Source organism: Diaphorina citri, unplaced genomic scaffold (assembly GCF_000475195.1).
Source record: "Diaphorina citri unplaced genomic scaffold, Diaci psyllid genome assembly version 1.1 scaffold3, whole genome shotgun sequence".
In the NCBI taxonomy this organism is placed as follows: Eukaryota; Metazoa; Arthropoda; class Insecta; order Hemiptera; family Psyllidae; genus Diaphorina; species Diaphorina citri.
Genome location: NW_007377442.1, coordinates 253,637 through 275,718, shown reverse-complemented (window position 1 = coordinate 275,718; position 22,082 = coordinate 253,637). Strand labels below are relative to the sequence as shown.

The 22,082-nt window shown below is 39.8% G+C and overlaps 1 protein-coding gene across 1 annotated transcript; it reads left to right on the top strand.

The window, feature by feature from the left end:
• The first annotated feature begins 16 nt into the window (after nucleotides 1-16).
• Nucleotides 17-13,032, top strand: LOC103515953 (leucine-rich repeat serine/threonine-protein kinase 1-like). Its single transcript, XM_026825875.1, has 17 exons — nucleotides 17-24; nucleotides 307-520; nucleotides 1,238-1,368; nucleotides 1,851-2,075; nucleotides 2,589-2,764; nucleotides 3,225-3,465; nucleotides 3,707-3,832; nucleotides 4,300-4,491; nucleotides 4,974-5,213; nucleotides 5,485-5,608; nucleotides 5,850-5,952; nucleotides 6,372-6,518; nucleotides 7,330-7,403; nucleotides 8,990-9,150; nucleotides 9,615-9,850; nucleotides 10,327-10,594; nucleotides 12,309-13,032. Exons 1-17 carry the CDS (start codon nucleotides 17-19, stop codon nucleotides 13,030-13,032), a joined length of 3,390 nt encoding a protein of 1,129 aa, XP_026681676.1.
• The last annotated feature ends 9,050 nt before the right edge of the window (nucleotides 13,033-22,082 follow it).

The following is a 22,082-nucleotide window of genomic DNA, read 5'->3' as shown; positions in this document are numbered from 1 at the left end:
ACGCCACCGCGCTCCCATGCAGAGGTGAGTCACTTGGTGATCGGACGAAGACGAAAGGAATTTTAATTGTGTTAAGCATAAATGCTTGTCACAAATGTCGTTCCTCGCTTAATACGAGTAAACTACGCTAAATTTTATAACTTGACTTTCACTCGAACCTCGAGTCTCAGTCAAGATCCACCAACCTCTAGATCCAGGGTCCACCGCGCTAACCACTACACCACTGAGGTTGGTGTCTGAGTTTTAACTCGAGGTGAAAACCTCTTGAGGTCTGTTATTATTTTATATAGTTGTATTCATAAGTAGGTATAGGTACTTTCACAATAATTTCCCCTTACAGTTCAATCGGCTGGAAACTATCCCCGAAGACATATTTCATCTCCCGTGTCTCATAACGTTGGACCTGTCCAATAACAAACTCCAGGCTCTCTCCTCTCAGATGTGGCGATCTCCTAAACTGAAGGAACTCAATGTGGCGTTCAATCTACTCAAGGAACTGCCCACCATTCATAATGCAGAGGTGAGTCACTTGGTGATCGGACGAAGACGAAAGGAATTTTAATTGTGTTAAGCATAAATGCTTGTCACAAATGTCGTTCCCCGCTTGATTCAATTCAATTATATTTTATTATAATATTGTGGCTTGTTACATGTAATTTACAAAGTTTCTTAAATCTACCTGTATGAGATAATACGAGTAATATACATTTACCTACATATTTACGTACCTAGCTATTAGCTATTAGGAATAAAACATTTTTCAACTTGATTTGAGAACATACTAAAAGATACTGACAGATCAAGCTTTTCACTGTAAATATTGTAAATTTTTAATAGATTGAAAAGAGGTGATAGGTCAGGATGGCTGTGGGAAGGAATCTCAAAAAAGTTTATTGGATTATAGATTCTGGTTCTGTTGCATGGGATTTTAAAGTGAATACCTAATACGAGTACACTACGCTAAATTTTATAACTTGACTTTGACTCGAACCTCGAGTCTTAGTCAAGATCCACCAACCTCTAGATCCAGGGTCCACCGCGCTAACCACTACACCACTGAGGTTGGTGTCTCTGAGTTTTAACTCAAGAGGTGAAAACCTCTTGAGGTCTGTTATTATTTTATATAGTTGTATTCGTAGGTAGGTATAGGTATACTTTCTTAAATAATCCAATAATTTTAATAATTCATATTCATGTCTAAAGTCTAAATTATCATTTGTCTGTTTCTTGTCCTCAGGATGCAATGAGTGATGCGGGCAGTGTGTGTTCATTAGAATCTTCCCGGTCCGCGGAATCGAACCCAGACCCTTCTACTCCCTCGCCTTACGACTGTGATACTAGGTTTAACGAAAACAGACAAAATATGAAGTGAGTATCAAACCAACATGAAACCGAGTGTTTAATCTTCATAGGCCACTTTGCAAACTTCACTTATACCTAAAAAATATTCAAAAATAGTTTGGACTTTTTGCGTTCTCAGGAATTTACCTTTCACCTTAGCTCGCTCAAACTTTCCAGTAAGATTCGATAAATTATGTAAATCAAAAGTGTCAGCAGGCCGGGTCTCGCGAAAGTACGGTTCGACCACTATTTAAGAAAGGTCAAAATTTTGAAAACGCTCAAAAAGAGTTCTCTTTTCTCAGGATTTTGCCCAAAGTCGATCCATACCTTGGTCGGGATTGAACCCACGGTCACCTGATTACGAGGCGAGCGTCTTGATCACTACACTAACAAGGCGGCTTCTACACTACCAAATTTATGTAATTTCTATAATTTTTCATCATTTCCACTATTCATTTATGTATTTATTTTTTCATCATTTCCACCATTTTTTCCCCCACCATTTCCAGACTGTTACCTCTCTCTCATCACAACGTGTGGAGTCATGCAGGGGTGGATGTGACAGAGCATCTCCCCCACTCCGGTGGAGGTGTGGATGGGACAGACCCTGGAGGTGATACCCCGTGCTGCCCCCTGCTTAGTTTAAACCTGGCACATAATCAGTTCACCTCCATTCCTCCCGTACTTCCGTGCCTGGCTGTCAATCTGACCAAACTTAATATGGCGTACAACAGGTAGGAGGTTTACTGTAACAGTTTAACAATGCTTTTTATACTTCTCGGAATGGACTCCAGCCACCCCTGGTGGGCGATTGAAAGGGGGCACCTGCCGGGCTAGTTCTAAAAATAAAAAAAAAATAAAAAAAAAACACCTCGGCGGGGTTTGAATTCACGCCTTTCTTTTACCAGAAGTTCTGGTCTTGACCACTACACTGCCGAGACATTGAATACACCTCAATGCTTTTCCCCACTGAATACACCTCGATAAATTGAATGACTTGAATTGGATTTTAACCATCAACCTCTAGAACCAAAAGCCTCCACTTTAATCACTACCACTTTTTATAATGAAGCAAGGACTTTTTTGTAAACACTATGTACGATGTTATTAAACTCATTAAATACACGAGACCTTGTTTAGACTAATGGGCTAAAGAGACTTTCAGTCTCATTCGAGCAGAATAAGTAAGGTATATTCTATTCTTTTTTACTGCAGGTTGGCTAATTCTCTTTAATATTGTGTTTTAGCTTACGCAGTATGTCTCACATCACGTCCTATCCGAACTCACTGAAACAGCTGGATCTGTCTCATAACAAGATATCCTGCTGGCCTTCCCTACCTCAGATAGACAGCACGGATCCCATGGAACTGGCTGCTGTCACTTGCTACTGTCCTGATAATGCGACTGCCAAGTCTCACTTGGGTAAGTCAACTGAGGGATATACTACGGGATGGGAGTGCTACGACACTGACAACGTTTCTTGTAGAAGTTGTTTTATTGCTTCAAAAAAGGCAATTAAATAAAATTATTTTCGCCCAATTACAGTAAGCTAAAATTTTACAGAGGGTTTCTCATTATATTAGGCTGTAGATCAAAAGTGTAATCTTGGATCCAATAAAATTAACAACATAAATGGGCTCAGAAATTGCAGATTTTTCCATTATACCTATCCTTTCGTGTATTTACTATTTACCCTTGCTATATTATAATGTATACTTGATGCAAATAAATAAATCACAATCAATCTGATTGGTTGATTTCAAACTTTTCAACCAATCAGATTGGTTTAAATTTGGATCAAGTTTAAACTCACATTGTGCCCATTAATATCATCTTTCTTAATTTCCAGCTAGCCTTAATATCCTAACTTTTTATTTCCCAGGTCCTCTGCTGCGCGGCAGACAAAGTCTGCGCACCTCAGTCCTATCCTCCGTGTGTATTCATCGAAGACACCTGCGCTTAGACTCACTGCGCACCCTGATCCTAGCGGACAATAATATAACTAGAATACAACTCAGTACAGATGATGATGGGGAAGGGCCGAGTGCAGCCGGAAGTTTTGATGAATTGGAGGGAGACGTGTGCTTGATGAGGACACGACTTATGTTCCCTAATCTAAGTAAGTAATAATTGGGTGACAGATAGGTTCCCTAATCTGAGTAAGTAATAATAGGGCACAGGAGGACTGGACAGAAGAAAGTCAGCCGTTCCGAGAACGAACCTTATCTGTGTAGGATAAAATCCGCCCCGGGCGGGGATCGAATCCACGACCTAACGTGATGTTCACAACAAATTTTTATATTCGTTTACATATTCGATTATTTTTCTCCCATTGTTGATTCTTTTCTAACGTGTTGCCCTCAGGTTTATCAACATTGTAGATGCAGAGAAATGCGGACTGCCGCGAGTTTTGGATACGATTGAGATCAGTTGTAAGACCAGGCACAATATCAAACTCCTATGTAACCTCATTTATGATACTGTGTTCAGGTAAATTCCTAATTTTAAAGATATATTATTATTGATCCCCATTTGCTCTTTGCTATTTTAAGACCTTCATGTTACCAAATTCATAATTTTGTTAACGCATCTCAATAAAAGTTCAAAAAATTCTACCAATTTTTTTCCCCGTCTGCTGACAGATATCCTTTTCTGTAGGTTGATTGTCAGGGGAATTCAACCCATATATCTTTTTTCATACCTATCGGGGGATTGAAGCATACCTTTCTCGTTTCAGATTTTGCAAACGGGGGAATTGGTGTGGAACCCCTTTTGCATTACCTACTTCAAGTGGGTACCTATATTCTATTCTATTTTATTGTATTCTTCTTCTATTCAATATATTCTATTCGATATCTTGTTTCGACTGCTGGGATAAATGGACTTTTCAGTCCTATTCGGGCAGGATAAACAAGGTATATTCTATATTCTACACTCTTCTATTCTATTCTCCTCAGCCTCCGTCCTCCTGGTAGCAAGGAACTGCTCCTCGAGCAGAAGGTCCCGGCTTCATATCTCGCTCTGGAAGATGTCGTGGGTTTCCTAGCTGCAGACCGCAAGGCGAATGGTTTGGACCCAGTGTTGTCGGGAGATCAGTATCGAACCCTGGTGTCTACCGAAATGAGCAACCGGTGCCAAAGAACTTTTCGGTGAGTATCCAAAGATGTAGATGTAGTGTTGCTAGTAGCTAGGTAACTAGGACTAGGACCTTTATAATAGCAGTGGTTGGTTTGAAGAGCTCCTTTTGGAGAATCTTACCACACTAAATAAAGAAGGGGGGGGGGACTGTTTGTTTGTTTGTTCATTAGGTTCATTAGGTACATATACCTACGTACATATACGAAAGTTATCACGTTATGATAACTTTCGATGAGTTTGTCCGATTTCAACTAACTTTAGTAAAAATATTTGATTAGCTAGCTTAAAAAAAAGGAAAGTAAAAAATGAGTCACCCCCTTGATCCCTTCATGATCATATTTTCCCCCTTGAATCTTCAAGGGCTCTATGAAGTACATTTTTTACTAAATCCCCTTTTAATTAAAGTTCATATTCACACATGGCCTCCCTAGATGTATATATAAGGTGTGGACAGATGACTAAATCTCTTACTAGTTCCACTTTTTCTCACCAGGGACGCTGCTGAGCTTCATCAGGCCACCCTGTTCCTTCACGACAATGGCGTACTACTTCACTACGATGACGTCACACTGAGAGACCTCTACTTTTTGGACCCCCAGTGGCTGTGCGATATGTTAGCCCATGTGGTCACTATAAGGGAGATTAACCCGTTCGCCCGGGCGGGACTTATGCAGCTGAGTGATCTGAGCTTGGTGTTTAAGAACACCAAGATTGGGTCGCTCGACACGAAAGGGTAAGTTGGGGATTTGTTTCCAGCCTGCGTTTGTAAAATTTCGCCCGCGGCGCGGAGAGGGTATTTATGGTACAGTTCAAGAGCATATTGCCATAAAGTTTGTACTTTTTTTTTTCATAACATCTATGTGTGATTATTTAAAGATGTTTACAGTCGTTGTTATGGATAATTCAACAGTATAATGTCAAATGGTCCTCAAAGAGTTTTGGACCCCTGGTCTAAATAAAACACTTTACTTATACTAAAACTTTACTTTCCTTTGTCGTTGCAGGTATATTGTCAATCTGCTGAACAAATTCGAAGTAGCTCTCACTTGGGACAGTAGAACTCTACTGATACCATCTCTATTACCCACTGAACCAGACCTGACTGATCCTAATGCCCAGATAGTCAAGGTAAGATACCATTTGGTTTATACAGGTTTATGGAAGGAGCCTGCGCGTCGAACGGGGTTTTCAAACACCAATCCTTCCAACACTGTGAGATAGGTACCTACTATGCTTATATCACGGACGCGAAAAGTAACTATTTAAGTCGGATTCCCAAACTGTGGTCCGCGGACCACTGGACAAAAGTCACCTCTAGCGAGCAATAATTTCATTGATATAATAAACTATATCCTATCTAAATTTTCAGGTGAAAATCCCAGTAAGAACTCGAGGATGGGCGGTAAGACACAAGAAGATTTCAGCCACCAGCAATGCTACTGCTGTACCCTACTTTGGTACTCCAACACATGGTAAGTCTATCCCTGTAAATTTCAAAATAAATGGGTCTACGAAAGCTGCTAAGGCCCAGAAGTCTCTTAAACGAAGAAAGGTTTAAGATTCAACTCTAATCCAGCCTGATTAGCTTTGAGGGTAGCGCGTCTGCCTTGTAAGCGCTAGGCCGTGGGTTCGATTCCCATCCGGGGCGGATTTCATCCTGATGGGATAAGGTTCGTTCTTGGAACGGCTGGCTTTCTCCTATCCTGTCTTCCTTCTCTCTTCGATTTCGGGACTATAAGACCTTAGTAGTTACAGTTCCCTCTATCAAACCTCTTTTTTTTTTATTATAATAATAATAATAAAATAAAATAAAAAACAGTTCACAAAAGCGTGATCTTTGTATTTTGAGTGTTTCTGTCGTACTGACTTTCTTTTCGTTTTCCTTCCTCAGACCAGACCAGTTCCAGCACAGCGAGCACCGCGATCGAAGTGTTAAGCAACGGCGAGGATGGCGTGGAACTGTCCACGCGTGGTGACCCCGAGACCGCTATCCGTCGTCTTCTCCTCATGTCGTACTTCCCGTCCGGGTTCTGGTCGCGCCTAATGACGTCCCCCTGGTCGGTGTCTGTACGCGTCCCCTTGCCTTGGTCCTGGACCTTGCACCACTAGGTGCACTAGATGCTATGCTAAGACATTACAGGAGATCAGGCGCCTCACTAGCACCTAGTACATTACAGCAGACCATCCTGCAGATAGCCAAGGCGCTGGAATATCTTCATCAGCAACATATTATCTACAGGGATCTCAAGAGTGAGAATGTACTGGTGTGGTCTATGCCGCAACCATTCGATGTAAACCCTGATGTTCCTGTACATATGAAACTCGCAGACTATGGGATTAGTAGATTAACATTACCATCAGGTACCAAAGGGTTTGGTGGTACAGAAGGGTTCATGGCTCCTGAGATCATGAGGTATAATGGAGAGGAAGAATATACAGAGAAAGTGGATTGCTTCTCATTCGGGATGTTTGTATATGAGTTGCTCACTCTTCATCAACCATTCGAGAGTCATGAGTCTGTGAAGGAATGTATACTAGAGGGAGGCCGCCCCCCACTCACCCAGAGAGAAACAACACACCCCTCCTATATGTTAGATCTCATGGTTCTATGCTGGTCTCACAGTCCGCGGGACAGGCCTTCAGCCAGTCAGATCGTCTCCATAGCTTCTGCACCAGAGTTCACACACCTACATGATGTTGTATCACTACAGATAGAACCTCACCTTGATGTAGTAGCTGCGGTAGCTACCTCGCCTCACAATCCAGGGGTCGAGGATCCAGGGGGTAGCTCAGAAGTGTGGCTATCCTGTGGTAGTGCCCGTGTTGATTTACTGCTAGCATCAGAGCGAGCCTAATGACACGCATTCTAGCGGACGATGCTGTCGTTGACATAGTGAGAGCTTTCTTTATCATTCCCAAACAAGTGAGGCGTGATTTTAAAGGGAGGGTTTCCCCTCTCCCCCCCTGAGCATGAGGCATGAGAATGTATTTGCTCCCCCTACTTCTCCCTCTTCGCCCCTTAGCACTTTGCTTTTCGCCTCTGTCTCTCTCGCCTTATAAGTTTGCGCCCTGTAGTTTTGCTTATACGACTTGTTTCTAAATACATACCTGGAGTACATTATTCCTGCCTTGGTGGTCCTCTCGCCGGATAGTCAGGAGGCGTGGGTTCAATCTCAGCCGAGGTATAAGATTCTATCCTGAACATTGTTGCAGGAGTTGACCACGTGGGTTCAATCTCAGCCGAGGTATAAGATTCTATCCTGAACATTGTTGCAGGAGTTGACCACAATTAAATGCTTATCAGAAATCCCTTGGTTTTTTTTTTTTTTTTTTTTAAGCTAGCAAGAAGAAAAAGAAGAAGAAGCTAGAGCTATCTAGCTTGCCTTAGATATGTAGATATTGTTAGCTAATACCTTTACTTCCGTTTTAAAGTATTGCTCATTTACTCTGTTGTTTACGTAAGTAATATCTATGTATTGTTCTCTATCGCAGATCGCAGAGCACTGTAACTTTGTCTTTCAAGCTTTCCCTATAATGGTTAAGATACCTGTTAATAACATGTGTTATTCGGTACCTATTAACATTGTTATCCGTTGTAAAAATGTAGATATTAATATTATCATAACCCAATTTTGATGTCTTCTGGAATTGGCTTCGATTTCTTTTCCTTATGGTGTTATTTTACTTACCTAATCAATGGCATTGCACCGAAAACCATGCTACCTATCTATGTATCTATTTATTAGACAAAAGAACGCCAATATTTTGCATGTAACTTCTGAATCTCTTTGGTTAGTCCTTCTTTGTATGTAGTTAGGTAGGTATGTTGTGTAAAATAAATACTTTTTGATGCCAACGTCTTGATTTTGTAATTTGTAGTTTTCCCCCATGAATGATAAAATAATTGGTGGTTATTTTTTGATGATTACGTATGGTACAGGTGGGCCAATAAATGGTACGTTTTTTAGATGGGCGAATAAATGGTACACTTACCCTATTAATATTATCATAACCCAATTTTGATGTCTTCTGGAATTGGCTTCGATTTCTTTTCCTTATGGTGTGATTTTACTTACCTAATCAATGGCATTGCACCGAAAACCTTGCTATCTATGTATCTATTTATTAGACAGAAGAACGCCAATACTTTTGCATGTAACTTCTGAATCTTTTTGGTTAGTCCTTCTTTGTATGTAGTTAGGTAGGTATGTTGTGTAAAATAAATACTTTTTAATGCCAACGTCTTGATTTTGTAATTTGTAGTTTTTCCCTATGAATGATAAAATAATTGGTGGTTATTTTTTGATGATTGAATTCCCCCCAATCAACTATTAAGATCCCCCTCTCAAAAGAGATTTCTAGACCATTATAACTATCTAGGTATGTCCTACTAAGACTTAGAGATCTTGTTTGTCTATTTGTCCTCATAATAAGCTCAAATTCCTCTATAGGTATATTCTTATGGCAAGCCTCTCATTACACATTTATTTTATCCTCTTCTGAACCCAGGTATTACAAAGTGCCAAACTCTCGCAAGCCATAGATAAGAGAGCCGAATGGATTCTATGGCAGACAGGAATGGAGCTGAGGTTTTCAGATACGGTCCTGTTTCGAATGAGAGAAGTGTCGCATATCACTCAGCCTGGGAGTGTGGATTATAGAGCTATGAAGTAAGTAGAATAGAATATACCTACCTTGTTTATCCTGCCAGAATGAGAAGTCCCTTTACTCCCTCAGTCTAGACAAGGTCTTATGTATTTCGTAGGTAAAGTGTACAATTTTATTGCTTAGTTGATATCCATGCTTAACACAGTTAAAATCTCTTCCCTTTGGAACAACTTGCAGTATCGAAGATTTTTTTTTTTTTAAAGGTTTGATAGAGGGAACTATAACTGCTAAGGTCTTATCGTCCTGAAATCTAAGAGAGAAGGGAGACAGGATAGTAGAAAGACTACATAAAAAGCCAGCCATTCCGAGAACGAATATTATTCAGGATGAAATCCGCCCCGGGCGGGAATCGAACCCACGGCCTAGCGCTTACAAGGCAGAAGCGCTACCAACCAAGATAGGCTGGCCAACAGTAACTTTATCGCCATTATTAACTGATATAACTTTATCCCGTTTCCCTCCTTAGCCTTCGAATCAAACAGGAAGGTCTCTGGCAAGATGTGGACCTGAGTACGGCGTCCATCTTGGAAATCCTGCTACCCAGTGACACGATCGTTATCAAGCAACCAATCAGAGACGAAAATGAGCCCATAGGGTACCAGGCTATTGTGCTGGAGCCCTCACCTGAACGTACGGCACAACTGTTAGCCCTGGCTGTGGATCATATTGATGTGCTGCTGGAAGACTGGTATCCTACCCTAGGTAAACTAAACTAATATCTCTCATGTTAACCGATTTAACTTTATCTCCCAAGTTAACCGATATATCTTTGAAATACTTTATAAATTATAAATGGCTAGAGATATCGAAAAAGTTATGAAAAGAGACCTCCATAATCTTACCTAAGAAATCAGTTAAGCATGATATAATAGGATAAGGAAAGTCGGATGATGTTCACACCAGATTTTTTTTTTCCTCTCCTTTTAAGATCCTTGAAAGAGGTAACTCTTAACAACGGGGATATTATCCTGAAATTGAAGAGAAAGAGAACATTGTTGTTTAAGATAAATATTACCCCCCTGACGGGAATCGAACCCCTGATCTAGTGCTTACAACGCAGGCGCGCTGTCTTCCAGGCTAATTGACTAGCAATGATATAGGTACATTATGCAGTGATGAAAAAATTAAAATTATCAATTTGAAAGAAAATATTTGTAACCTTTTATTTGTCTCTGCAGGAACAAGGTTCGTCCACACTTCCGAAGGCAAATTCCTCGTCACGCGTCTCATCCCGTGTCCCCGATGTCTGAGCACATCTTCTAGCGGTGGGGGCGATAATGTGGACCCGGCTTACAACCCGCCTCCCAGTAGACCCCCTCTAGCCGTGCCGTCGGGGAGTGACGATGGGTGGGAGGGAGGAGAGGAGGGGTGGAGGGTGAGGAAGTCACAGGAGAGCTATACGAGTGATGGGGACAGTGGTGTGGGACGGGATAGTACTTGCTCTAGGTAAGTGATATTATCAAATGGGATAGGATAGTACCTGCTTTAGGTAAGTGATATTATCAAATGGGATAGCACCTGCTCTAGGTAAATTCATGTTATAAAATTCCTAGATTTCCTAGCTCTTGGCTCTAGGTAGCAAATCACTGATGCAGCGCTTACAAGGCAGAAGCGCTACCAACCAAGATAGGCTGGCCAACAGTAACTTTATCGCCATTATTAACTGATATAACTTTATCCCGTTTCCCTCCTTAGCCTTCGAATCAAACAGGAAGGTCTCTGGCAAGATGTGGACCTGAGTACGGCGTCCATCTTGGAAATCCTGCTACCCAGTGACACGATCGTTATCAAGCAACCAATCAGAGACGAAAATGAGCCCATAGGGTACCAGGCTATTGTGCTGGAGCCCTCACCTGAACGTACGGCACAGCTGTTGGCCCTGGCTGTGGATCATATTGATGTGCTGCTGGAAGACTGGTATCCTACCCTAGGTAAACTAAACTAATATCTCTCATGTTCATCGATTTAACTTTATCTCCCAAGTTAACCGAAATATCTTTGAAATACTTTATAAATTATAATAGTTTTTTTTTTCACCTCTACTGACTAAATTGCTAGAGATATCGAAAAAGTTATGAAAAGAGACCTCCATAATCTTACCTAAGAAATCAGTTAAGCATAATATAATAGGATAAGGAAAGTCGGGTGATGTTCACACCAGATTTTTTTTTCCTCTCCTTTTAAGATCTTTGAAAGAGGCAACTCTTAACAACGGGGATATTATCCTGAAATTGAAGAGAAAGAGAACAGTATGAGAAAAAGAAAGTCATTTCGAGAGAATAAACATTGTTGTTTAAGATAAATATTACGCCCCTGACGGGAATCGAACCCCTGATCTAGTGCAGACAACGCAGGCGCGCTGTCTTCCAGGCTAATTGACTAGCAATGATAATTATAGGTACATTATACAATGATGAAAATTTTAAAATTATCAATTTGAAAGAAAATATTTGTAACCTTTTAATTGTCTCTGCAGGAACAAGGTTCGTCCACACTTCCGAAGGCAAATTCCTCGTCACGCGTCTCATCCCGTGTCCCCGATGTCTGAGCACATCTTCTAGCGGTGGGGGCGATAATGTGGACCCGGCTTACAACCCGCCTCCCAGTAGACCCCCTCTAGCCGTGCCGTCGGGGAGTGACGATGGGTGGGAGGGAGGAGAGGAGGGGTGGAGGGTGAGGAAGTCACAGGAGAGCTATACGAGTGATGGGGACAGTGGTGTGGGACGGGATAGTACTTGCTCTAGGTAAGTGATATTATCAAATGGGATAGGATAGTACCTGCTTTAGGTAAGTGATATTATCAAATGGGATAGCACCTGCTCTAGGTAAATTCATGTTATAAAATTCCTAGATTTCCTAGCTCTTGGCTCTAGGTAGCAAATCACTGATGCTCAAATGTTCAATGGTTAAAGTAACGAGAGGGTTTAATATCTAAATAAGACACTGGAACAAAGATAATAAGTTAATAACTGTTTGTGGTCAGCTGTTAGTTAATTTTAATATTTACTCACCAGGTGATGCTTATTATTCTGTAAATATTCTATCCAAGTTACTTTGACTCCTAGTTTTAAAGATACTTCTAGCTTGTAGGCATTTTAAGATATTGAATAGGTCTAACCCAGCTGCTTATTATTGTTCCTCATTCGTTTTATTTCCTCAGTCGCAAGCCATCAGTTGAAGGTCATCCTCACTTGATTCTGGCAGAGGAATGTACAGATCAACTATCTGTGCCACCCCAATACTCCTGGATGGTGGAAGAATGCATCCTTGCGGCATATGATAAGGATAGTGTCAAATGCCCTGTACATGGGGAGATTCTCCTAGCACACATAGCGCCTGATACTATGTTCTTAGACCTAGGTGATAGGCATTTGATCAGACCTGCGAGTATTACACGTGGTAAACTCTTGGGTCGTGGGGCTTTTGGTTTTGTATTCAAAGGCTCTTGTAAGGTCCGAGGTTCCTCCAGTACGAGTATAGATGTAGCGATGAAAATGTTGCAGCCTGTGCAGCCAGGCCCTGGGGCCTCTCAGTCTGCAATCCTTGCGTACCAAGGGGCCCAAGGGAAGTGGGCCCGCGACCCTCTCCAGTATGCAAGTAAAGCATATTGTACCGCCAGACAGGAGTTGAATATCCTCCTAACATTGAGACATAGTAATATTGTCCCCCTGGTAGGTGTCTGTACGCGTCCCCTAGCCTTGGTCCTGGACCTTGCACCCCTCGGCGCACTAGACGCTATGTTAAGACATTACAGGAGATCAGGTGCCTCACTGGCACCTAGTACATTACAACAGACTATCCTGCAGATCGCCAAGGCGCTGGAATATCTTCATCAGCAACATATTATCTACAGGGATCTCAAGAGTGAAAACCAAGTTAACTAGGCTGGCTCGGGTACGGAGCTCTTTTTCGTGAGCACAGAAAAGAGAAAATGTGCATCTAATTGTTCTAAATACACATTTTTAGGAAGAGAATTTCAAAGTAGGTATATCTATCTACTCTTAGGGTGGATTTCACCAATATTTTTTCAGCCCTAGGCCGCTTGTAAGCTAACAACCTGCTTAACAGGGCTGTTAAGCTAACAGGCTGTTGGGGGCCAAAAAGTAAGTTGGTAAAATCCACCCTTAGGGAGCTAATTGTGATTCATACACGTTTTTTCAGTCTGTAGCAACGAATAATTTTTGACATTTTTTCGTGAAGAACGGGCGTTAGGGCATCAGCTTTCACCTTACGTATCTCAGGAGTGAAGTGTAGATACTTCACCTTTTTTTCTCCTCTTCACAATTTTAATATAAACGTTTCGTGTTTCCTTCAAAGTGTGATGCGTGAAATCCAATATGAGGGGGCATCCGTTCTCAAAATTTCCAACCTTGGTTTCCCTAGGACACTAAATAAGACGAGTTAAGTAGGTACCTAGAAACTTATACAATGTTGACAGCTGATTACCTAATAGAAATAGAATGGACTTTTTTTATCCTGCCCGAATAGGACTGAAAAGTCCCTTTATCCTAGTAGTGTACACAAGGTCTCTTATGATGTGATGCGATGATAATAATAATAAAAAAAATACCTAAGTGATTCAGAATACAAATATGGAATAATAAAAAAGACTTTAATGTGTACCTACTAAGAAAATGTGATGTAAACTACCAAGTCTATAATATTGGTAGGTACTTTCATCGGTAGCTATAAGTAACCTTTAGCTCTACATCAATCCCAAAGGTACAATATTGAAGGATTGTTTTGAGCACCACTGTCGCGGTATGTCTTCTAATTTTGAGACTAACGTCAGGCGAATATGATATACGAGATGTATTAGAGTCAGAAATCAGCTCAGCTACTCTAGATCAGCATGGCAGCTCTCACCAGCAACTGTTCCAGTCAGCATTAGATTTAGGTACGTTGATCCAACGTGCGGAATGTTTCGTTAGATTCGTCTGTCTATTGTTGACTCGTCTGTCAATAAAATTGCTGAATCGGTTGCCTATTACTCCTGACACAAAAAACTATTGTTATTATTTATTTTTTTTAGTTAGTAAGGTTGGTACCTATTTACGGTTTAAAGTTTATTCTGAACAGTGGCGTAGCGTCCATGTAGGGCGTGTATGGCGGCCATACACTCAAAATTTACCCAAATACCCTTAAATATTGACTTTAAATATGTATGAAGAAGCATGTGCATGACTTATGTAGTAATGTGCATGGTGATGGAAATTAGTGCCCTACACGCCTTACACTTGACTTCAGACCACGCTACGCCACTGATTCTGAACTAGGTAGGTAAAAATAACTCCAAAGGTTCGAACCGGAGTGTTCCTAGATCTGCCAGCAATTAATATATTTTAATCAAAAGGAATTGTGAAGAAAATCCGTCAAAGGCGCATCAAATGCATCAATAGAAGGATCTTAAATCACCTCCTTTTTCCCTTTCATAGAAAAGGTAAACATCCCTTTTCCCTTCCAAGGGAGAGTGAAGCAAGAGATCGGAAAGTACAATAACATCGTGAAAACGATGATTAAGATGTGAGCATGAAAGTTTCGAGCATAAATCTCGAGGCAATAAAATAAAAGCTAAGGAACAGATGTTTCTTATATGCAGGAAACTTGTGTCCTTTGTGTTAGGAAAAAGGGATTTTATGAACACGTAAGAAACATTGGAGAAAATCCTTATCTAGATATCTTACGAGGAAGGTGGAGTGTGATACCATCTACTCTTTTATTTTTCTTCAAGAGGAAAACTTTCTGCCTTTGACACAAAGCTTTTGATATCTGACGTCGGAGATCTTGTTAGTGTGGTCCTTTACACTCCCGTGAGAAGGTGCCTATGATAGGTGCTTGATGAGAATTCTTTAGTGACAAACAGGTACTTGATTAGACCAACAGGTTTTTGTTTTAAACTTAGGCAATAAAATAAAAGCTAAGGAACAGATGTTTCTTATATGCAGGAAACTTGTGTCCTTTGTGTTAGGAAAAAGGGATTTTATGAACTCGTAAGAAACATTGGAGAAAATCCTTATCTAGATATCTTGATTGTTGACTCGTCTGTCAATTGCTGAATCGGTTGTCTATTACTACTGACACAAAAAACTATTGTTATTATTTATTTTTTAGTTAGTAAGGTTGGTATACCTATTTACGGTTTAAAGTTTATTCTGAAGTACCTAGGTAGGTAAAAATAACTCCAAAGGTTCGAACCGGAGTGTTCCTAGATCTGCCAGCAATTAATATACCTATTTTAATCAAAAGGAATTGTGAAGAAAATCCGTCAAAGGCGCATCAAATGCATCAATAGAAGGATCTTAAATCATCTCCTTTTTCCCTTTCATAGAAAAGGTAAACCTCCCTTTTCCCTTCCAAGGGAGAGTGAAGCAAGAGATCGGAAAGTACAATAACATCGTGAAAACGATGATTAAGATGTGAGCATGAAAGTTTCGAGCATAAATCTCGAGGCAATAAAATAAAAGCTAAGGAACAGATGTTTCTTATATGCAGGAAACTTGTGTCCTTTGTGTTAGGAAAAAGGGATTTTATGAACACGTAAGAAACATTGGAGAAAATCCTTATCTAGATATCTTACGAGGAAGGTGGAGTGTGATACCATCTACTCTTTTATTTTTCTTCAAGAGGAAAACTTTCTGCCTTTGACACAAAGCTTTTGATATCTGACGTCGGAGATCTTGTTAGTGTGGTCCTTTACACTCCCGTGAGAAGGTGCCTATGATAGGTGCTTGATGAGAATTCTTTAGTGACAAAATGTCTATAACAGGTACTTGATTAGACCAACAGGTTTTTGTCGGTCTAATCAAGTACCTACCGCCAAAAGTGACTGCTAGTGATGAGTGCAGTCCGTATTTCCAGCTCAGAGCCGAAAAACTTTGTCCCCGCCGGGGATCGAACCCTGGATCTCCGGTGTGCAAGTACGGATCGAGTACGGAGGTTGTTTTTTCATTCTAGTCATCAACAAAAAGTCAGTTTCATCAACGTAAGCTAAAAAAAATAATCAAAACGAAAATGGTTAAATTTAAAAAGCTTTCTATCTTCCCTTTCCCTCCAACACTTCTTCTCTCCCTCTTCCTCTCTCTCCTCTTCTCTCGCTCTCTCACTCATCGAGCTCTTCTCTGTCACTCCTACATCCCTCCCCCTCTATTTGTCTCTCTTTCTCTTTTTCTAGCTACTAAAATCTCTCTCTCTCCCTCTTCCCTTTGTGTCTTTCCTCTCTCCTTTTCTCATGTCTTCTCTTCTATCTCCATCTCCCTCTTTTCCCCCCTTACTCTTTCTCTTTTCTCTCTCCTTCCCTTTTCTCTCCCTCCTTCCTTCTTCCCCCTTCCCTCTCTCTTTCATTCCCTCTCTCTTTCCCTCCTTCTCTCTTTCTCCTCCCTTTCCCTCCAACACTTCTTCTCTCCCTCTTCCTCTCTCTCCTCTTCTCTCGCTCTCTCACTCATCGAGCTCTTCTCTGTCACTCTTACATCCCTCCCTCTCTATTTGTCTCTCTTTCTCTTTTTCTAGCTACTAAAATCTCTCTCTCCCTCTTCTCTTTGTGTCTTTCCTCTCTCCTTTTCTCATGTCTTCTCTTCTATCTCTATCTCCCTCTTTTCCCCCCTTACTCTTTCTCTTTTCTCTCTCCTTCCCTTTTTCTCTCCCTCCTTCCTTCTTTCCCCTTCCCTCTCTCTTTCATTCCCTCTCTCTTTCCCTCCTTCTCTCTTTCTCTCTCTCCCTCTCTCCTTCAAACTCATCTTCATCTCTATCCGTCCCTCCCTCCTTCCCTCTCTCTCTCCCCCCTCCCTCTCCCCATTTCATTTGCTTCTTCTTTCTCTTGTTTTTCTCATATCTCTCCCTCCTTCCCTATCTCCCTCCTTCCCTCTCTTCCTCCTTCCCTCTCTTCCTCTCTCTCTCCTCTCTCTCCCCCCTCCCTCTCCCCATTTCATTTGCTTCTTCTTTCTCTTGTTTTTCTCATATCTCTCCCTCCTTCCCTCTCTTCCTCTTTCTCTCCCTCCCTTCCTCTCTCCCCCTCCCCATTTCATTTGCTTCTTCTTTCTCTTGTTTTTCTCATATCCGGTGTTTCTGCCAGTCTGCTCTTCAGAGTCGGTGTTTCCGGATTTCGTGAGATGTGTGTGTATGTGTGCACCATCATGTGTGTGTATGTATGACCTCACATCAGGGCCGATATTTGGGAGGTATACATGGGACCCTTTTGAGGCCCCTGAATGTATATGCAAAATGTATCTGCCCACTTTTACTAACTCACTGTATGATATAGAGTATAGACCAAAGCTCACCGTGAAAAACTACATACCCCACTGTATAATATAGAGTATAGACCAAAGCTCACCGTGATTTGCTGGGTTGCGTTCTTAACTCAGATGGCGCGATTGGCCTTTTGGAAGGCCATTAGGCCAAAAATAGTTACTCTTACTTTTCGATTTTTCTATTTCCCCCCCGCACTTGATGTTAAGAGTTAGGGCCACCTAATACGTTTTATTGACATTCTTATCTAACATATGGCACTATGTTCTTTGTTTTGATGATTTTGTGAGGATAAGTCAGTAGGTATAGGAGTTTGTGCTTGTGAGTAGCGACCAGTGGTGTCGTTAATCATTCAAACAAAAGCACCTAAACATATGTATACCCATATGAATCAAATAAGTAAAAGTATTACTCTAAATATTTATTTCTTTTTCTTAGATAAATTACTGAACCGATAAACTTTCTGTTTTGTTTTTAATTAATTAATTTAATTTTTTGTTTCGGTAATACCTATCGGAGTATACCCAGTTTTGTCGTTTTTTTGTCGTTCCGTGAAACTTCGAACTAACCTAGATATAGTGATTATTAGATTTTTCAGTGTAAAAAGTTTTTTATGCGGTTATTTATACTTTTTTCGGGGAACACTTGATAAAAGCTCCAAGTGATATTTAAATTTTATCTAGGTGTTTCTGCCAGTCTGCTCTTCAGAGTCGGTGTTTCCGGATTTCGTGAGATGTGTGTGTATGTGTGCACCATCATGTGTGTGTATGACCTCACATCAGGGCCGATGTTTGGGAGGTTTACAGAGTATCATTTTGGGGCCCCTAAAAGATGCAAAAAGTAGCAGCCTATAATTTAGACCATCTACCCCCATCCCCCCTCTTGACTACACGTCATCGTCACAGGAACTATTACAATGGTTAGGCAAGGTTTCCTTTTTGTAATCCTACGTCAAAATTTTTGCTACCTTCAAAAGTTATTAACAGGTCTAGTGCAAGTTTTTGTTTAATATTTTTTTTTTTTTTAATTTTAATTTTTTGGTTTCGTCTTTGGATTTCAAGCTGTAGTCAGCCTTGTGAGGATAAGTCAGTATAGGTTTGTGCTTGTGAGTAGCCACCAGTGGAGGCCCTAATGACCTAATCGATCAAATAAAAGCACCCAAACACACCCAATTAAATCAAATAAGTAAAAGTATTACCCCATTCAATCGGCCCTGATATTCAGGGTCTCATGAACTTATAAACGGTCGGGGTAAGTTTTTAGTAGAAGAAAGATTGGGAGAGGGAGAAAGGTTTTTTCTCATCTCAAAGATTTTAAGCTTCTTCCTTTTTGCTTTCTTTCACCATCGAGAAAAATATTTGAAAAGGAGATGGATGTCCGAAAAGAAGAGAAAAGTTTGGTAAATACTTTAAAAATAAATCAGAGTTGTGGTGGGGAAAGTTTCAAATATTTATTTCTTTTTCTTAGATAAATTACTGAACCGATAAACTTTCTGTTTTGTTTTTAATTAATTAATTTAATTTTTTGTTTCGATAATATCGGAGTACCAAGTTTTGTCGTTTTTTTGTCGTTCCGTGAAACTTCGAACTAACCTAGGTAGTGATTATTAGATTTTTTCAGTGTAAAAAGTTTTTTATGCGGTTATTTATACTTTTTTCGGGGAACACTACTTGATAAAAGCTCCAAGTGATATTTAAATTTTATCTACCAAATTTGTCACATATTAAATAGGTAAAATAATATAGATATACATACCTACATTACATAAACCTATTAATAGAGATACCTAGGCAAGTTAGGCAACTAAATTGTGTTGTTTTATCCCGATATATTGGTTACATTTTGCTTTTTACCAATAGGTTAATTAAGTTTATTGTATTATCCATCCCACCTAATAATTTCAACCTCAAACTTACCTAGGTCAATGAATACTTACACACATCTCAAACCTCTTCAGTACCAGAGTTAATCTAAATCAAAATAACTTTTATTTAAAGTTTTAAAACCTATTAAAATTTAAAAACTCTTTCATTACACTTCTCTGTCCTATACACATCATCTTTCACGTTTCGTTTTTTACTGCAATATCTTTACTTTAATTTATTTTGGATTTACCTACCTAATTAGGCTAATTAAATCTTCAACCCAGTTTTCTATAAATAAGAAGGTACAAAACCGTTCATTGTCCTATTCAAGAACAGTAATTTCTATATAATTTACCTATTTATAGCTAGGTACTCAAATGTAATTAAAATCCATACCTAGTTGGATTTAATATAAATCCATCTTCCCGAAAAAAAAATCAACTTTTTGGATCAGAATAACATTACATTGGAATGTTTTCGACCTCTTTTGTCAGTGTCGTTAAAAAATGATCTGTGCACTATTCACCAGATAATTTTTATTTTCAACAAAAGAAACAAAATAGCTACCCAAGTGGTTGTATATCTCGGGTTAAATTGGTCAGTGTCGTTAAAAAATGATCTGTGCACTATTCACCAGATAATTTTTATTTTCAACAAAAGAAACAAAATAGCTACCCAAGTGGTTTTATTGTGTTGAATTAGTTTAATGTTGAGTGCCCGAATTGAACAACTCAGGATCGACATGATGTGCAGAGCAAGTCTAGGATCTTATTTGGTCAGCATCCTATGGGTTATATTCTACATACAAGGTGAGCTTTCCTTATTTTGTTTTGATTGACATGGTCAATTGGTCATGTAGCTTTGTACCTAGTAGGTATTTACAAAATTCCAAAGGAAATATACAATTTAAAATGTCTAAAATTAAATAAAATTGTAATCAAAGGGAGATTGATATATCCAGTATCCACCAATAATATAATTGAAAGCAAGTGGCTTGGCGTTTTGCTTGGCACATCCACTAATATTAAGAAAAAGTGGCTTGTTCTTAATAATGGAGATTACAAGAATTAGTGGAGATAACAAGCCACTTGTTCTAAATGTTAGTGGACAATACTTCACATAATACATCAAAGTCTTAGCTCTCAGTGCACCCAGAGATAGCCAACATCACAATGTGTGTTCTGTCAGTCACCCATCCAGCTGCTCACCATCTCAATGTTTCTTTACTTTCCATACACAAAAAGCCCACTCCGAGGCTTAGGTGTAGGGGCAAACAGACCTAAAGGATGAGTTAAGCTACTACGAATCTACACCATTTATGTTTCAGACGGCCCTACATCTGAGTGCTGAGAATGGGTTCACGAGTAACATTTTGCTCCTTCTGGCCCACAAGGCAGATATTACTGCTAGGGATTGCCTCAATATGACTGCTTTGGATATTGCCATCAAATCAGAACATACAGAATGTGTGGACATACTCACTCGGGCACAAGGTAGGCTGACATTTTCAAGGTTCTGGGTTTGAAATTTTTGAATGAAATTGTGCGTTTCAGGGGATTTTTATTCAATTCATATTAAAAAAAAAAAAAACGAAGTTTTGATAAAAATATTAAAAAGAGTTTTGTTAGAAGGAACGCGCTAACAAGGGAGGTCTTATTATTTCAAAATTGAAGAGGGAAGAAGGACGGGATAGAAGAAAGCCAGCCATTCCGCAAACGAACCTTATCCGCCCAGGATTAAGTTTACCTCGGGCGTGAATCAAATCCGCGATCTAGCGCTTACAAGGCAAACAGGCTGGTTTCCAAGCCAGCTAGACTGAAGAATAAAATACTCAATAGACCAGTGGCTTGTTCTCAAACGCACTTTGAATTTCGCAAACCCTTTTGGAGTTGGGCCTTGTTCTTTTCTAGGTACTTTGTTTCTTATTGGGTCTATTTTCCTTCCTAATACTTTGTTTCCTAAAAAAAATTCACCTAATTTTTCTATACATCAATTGAAATAACTTGTAACGTACCTAGGTTACATAGTACATACCTATGCGTCCTTATTACTAGGGTTTCGCATGTCACTAGTGACTTGTCACATTTTTATTGTAAGTAGGTAACATGCAATTTGTTAAAATGTAGAAATGTAAGCTAGTACTATTGTTGTTTCTAAACTTTCAAAGTGTTTCGTTGTTGTGTTAGATATATGGTTAATTCTTATTGGAAAAAATTGGACAAGATTCTACCGTATGTTACAAACTAGGTGTTTGCCCGATTTTGGGTAGAAAAAAATCCCGTGTCTAATCTCCAATCTGAGTTTACTAAATGGCTTATTTTTGGCGTACTCAAATCTCCAGTTACAGTTTCTTTAGCGCTTACAGGCAACACCTAGTTACCTACTTGGTTGTACATGAGCGAATCTGATGTACCTAAAACCTACATACAATAGACAAAAACATACTCAAATAGACATGTATACTGTATAGGTGTATAATGTAGGTATATGTATAGGATCTTTTACCTATGAGGCCACAAATGTAATATACTCTCTCAATCCTCGAATTACATATTCTATTCTTATTCATTCATCCGAACAGTAACAAAACAAAATTTGGCATTCAACAGGTTCGAAAGAGTAACCTTGAACTCCAGCTGGCATCTGGCATGTGGTTATATAACCACCAGGGAGTACCGGTTGCTTCGTTTGGATTCTAGAGATGCATTTACCTCTTCGGATTACATAAGAGAGTGCTTCGAGTCTTCCACAGTTCGTACGTTGTGTACTGAATTTTTTAGTGATAGTTCAAGCGTGTAGGTTTGACGTGTATAGTATTCATTTTA